The sequence below is a fragment of the Zingiber officinale genome, chromosome 2B (genome assembly GCF_018446385.1).
Source record: "Zingiber officinale cultivar Zhangliang chromosome 2B, Zo_v1.1, whole genome shotgun sequence".
In the NCBI taxonomy this organism is placed as follows: Eukaryota; Viridiplantae; Streptophyta; class Magnoliopsida; order Zingiberales; family Zingiberaceae; genus Zingiber; species Zingiber officinale.
In genome coordinates this window covers 100,141,509-100,144,377 of record NC_055989.1, presented here as the reverse complement: position 1 = coordinate 100,144,377, position 2,869 = coordinate 100,141,509, and the positions used below count along the sequence as shown (strand labels likewise).

The 2,869-nt window shown below is 38.8% G+C and overlaps 1 protein-coding gene across 1 annotated transcript; it reads left to right on the top strand.

Moving 5' to 3' along the window:
* The first annotated feature begins 1,490 nt into the window (after nucleotides 1-1,490).
* Nucleotides 1,491-2,487, top strand: LOC122046507 (peroxiredoxin-2E-1, chloroplastic-like). The gene has a single exon (XM_042607234.1). The coding sequence runs from the start codon at nucleotides 1,649-1,651 to the stop codon at nucleotides 2,333-2,335; it is 687 nt and encodes a 228-aa protein (XP_042463168.1). The 5' UTR covers nucleotides 1,491-1,648; the 3' UTR covers nucleotides 2,336-2,487.
* Nucleotides 2,488-2,869: the final 382 nt, after the last annotated feature.

Here is a 2,869-nt window from a genome sequence, read left to right as displayed (position 1 = left end):
TTATATTAATTAATTCAATTACATTAATTAGAGAATTATTGATTTTCGTACTATTAAGTAATAGCATCTCCAATGCCACCTGTGAAGATTTGTAAAATTAAAAAAGTTCAACACTAAACAAAATTCAACAACAAAGTTTTAGTGAGCATGGAGATAAACTTTGAGGTTTTTAGTTTAAAGTGTATGTTTAATTTTTTAAATTTATTTATTTCCGTTGGAGATAATTATTAAAAAAATAATATTACATGTTTAACTTTTTAAACAATTAAAATGTTTTATTTAATGGTCAAAGTTATACTCTTTTCTTTTAAAAATAAATATATTTGATAAGATAAAAAATACAAATGATTATAATTAAATTAAAATTCATAAATTAAATTAAATTAAATTAAAAAACTTAAGTTAATTAATTTATTAATTAAAAATTATAAATAAAGTAAATTAAATTAAAAATTAGAATTAATTAAAATATTAAATAAAAATTATATAGAGATATTAAATGAAAAATAATAAATGAAAATATATGATTTATAAGGTAAGACCTAAAAAATTTACAATGTAGTGACATTGATATGACATATTAGAAATTAAAAAACAAAATGAAGTGGTTTAACTATTAGAAATGTCATACACTCTCCTAATAAATATGTTAGAAAATAAGGTTAGAATGCTTTCACACAGCGATACAATGATTAAACTCTTTGCATAGTTAATAGACATAATCTCAACTGCTAGTATTGTAGAGATTTTTCTTCGATAAAATGATGCACTTAGAAATATGAAAGATTGTTAACTTTTCAATTTCCGGTAGGATCCGTGAAAATTTCTATGAACTGTACTGAATTATTAAAAATTGAAGCATATACTCTCCACAAATTCACGTGAGAATGTGAAATGTGTGTCCTCACAGGGTGTTTAATTGGCTGGGTCAATTTTCTATAGATGCATATTTTCGGAAAACACACATGAGGGGTGTTCAATTGGCTGGGTCAATTTTCTATAGATGCATATCTTCGGAAAACACACATGAGGGGTGTTCAATTGGCTGGGTCAATTTTCTATAGATACATATTTTCGGAAAGTACACATGAGTTTTTGTCATAATGAGGTCTGAGATTCGAATCTCGATAAAATCTAGGTAAATATCTCCTTTATAATCATTATTCCAAAGATTAGTAGTCGTCTATGATTTACTTCTTTCATATTAATTCTAAAATTAATTGACAAAAAAACACTAAAAACAAACATATTCATCATTTACGAGAGCTAAATTCTTTCTACGTTTCGATATCAACTATAAATTGACGATTAATTTACATATCACATGGGGACGGATTAAGTCTGGATGAGCGTAGAGGCGGGACCAGGTGTCTTACTGACAGTGGGGACGTCGTTCCTCTGATGCTACGAATAAGGGTCGGTCATTCCGAGGTAGCCGGGACCCACTGGCTATTTGCATCGAATGCCCAATCAAAGTGGGGGTACGTCAAGAGTAATTGGATTGAAGGATTACGAAATTGCATGATCCCTGCCTTGTGCTCATCGTGAGTAACGAACGAATCGCGTTAAGAGACGATAGCTGATCCACTTCGGCTGTCTCACCCTCAGCCAGCGCCTCCAATCCAATCCACCCATTTTCCGACCAGCCATGGCCGCTTCCCTCTCCGCCGTCAAGCTTGTCGCCCCCTCCGCTCTCCCCTCTTCTTTGCCCCGCCTCCTCCCTTCCGCCGCCCGCTGCCACCGCTCCGTTTCCACTACCACTCTACACCTCCGACTGCACACTCGTAGGTCCTCCCTCTTCCCCCGCCTCTTCGCCTCTTCCGCCTCCGCCCCCGCCGTCGCAACCACCATCTCCGTCGGAGACAATCTTCCTGACGCCAACTTCTCCTACTTCGGCTCCGATGGGGAGCTCCAGACCGTCACCGTCTCTGATCTCACCAAGGGCAAGAAAGCCATCTTCTTCGCCGTCCCGGGGGCCTTTACCCCGACGTGCTCGCAGAAGCACCTCCCTGGATTCGTGGAAAAGGCCGGGGAGCTGCGTGCCAAAGGCGTGGACACCATTGCCTGCATCTCGGTCAACGACGCTTTCGTGATGCGTGCCTGGAAGAAAGATCTCAACATTGGGGACGAGGTTTTGCTGCTCTCCGACGGAAACGGGGAGTTCACCCGGGCACTCGGGTTGGAGCTGGATCTGTCAGACAAGCCCGTGGGCCTCGGCGTCCGATCCCGGCGCTATGCGTTGCTGGCAGAAGATGGGGTTGTCAAAGTGCTCAACTTGGAGGATGGAGGTACCTTTACCTTCAGCGGCGCCGAGGACTTGCTGAAAGTCCTCTAACAACCCTTCAACGTCATCCCTGTTTCAGGTCCGTGCTCCTTTTTTTTTGTCTGTTTGCAGTTATCTATTTCTATGATCTCCAAAACTGTTGAATTTGGATAAACGAATCCTGGTTATGCTTTTTGAAGAATGAGATATTTAGTATTTCCTAACTTTCTGGAGAACCAACTCAGGCAGTTTGATTGACTGATGATGATTGTTGTGTGTAGACCAATTGTTCGCCCAAATGCTTAAGAGAACGAAATGCAATATCTGTCATTCATAATCTAGGTGTCTGCTGAAATCTATCATGACCTCTACTGATTTTTAAATCAGTCACAATATCTCCAATCTGCCTGAGTGTTAACTTGTTGTCCATCCAATGTTAGCGGATCTCCAATTCAGTCAAGGGATCTATATCACCGGCTAATTCAGTAACGTTGAATTATTTTAGAAAAACAAAGTTAAATCTCTAACAATTAATTCTCTGCATTCAGTTTGTAGGAGAGAAGTGGGGTTTTTCGCTCATGGGGGATAGTTTGAGGTTTTGTATCT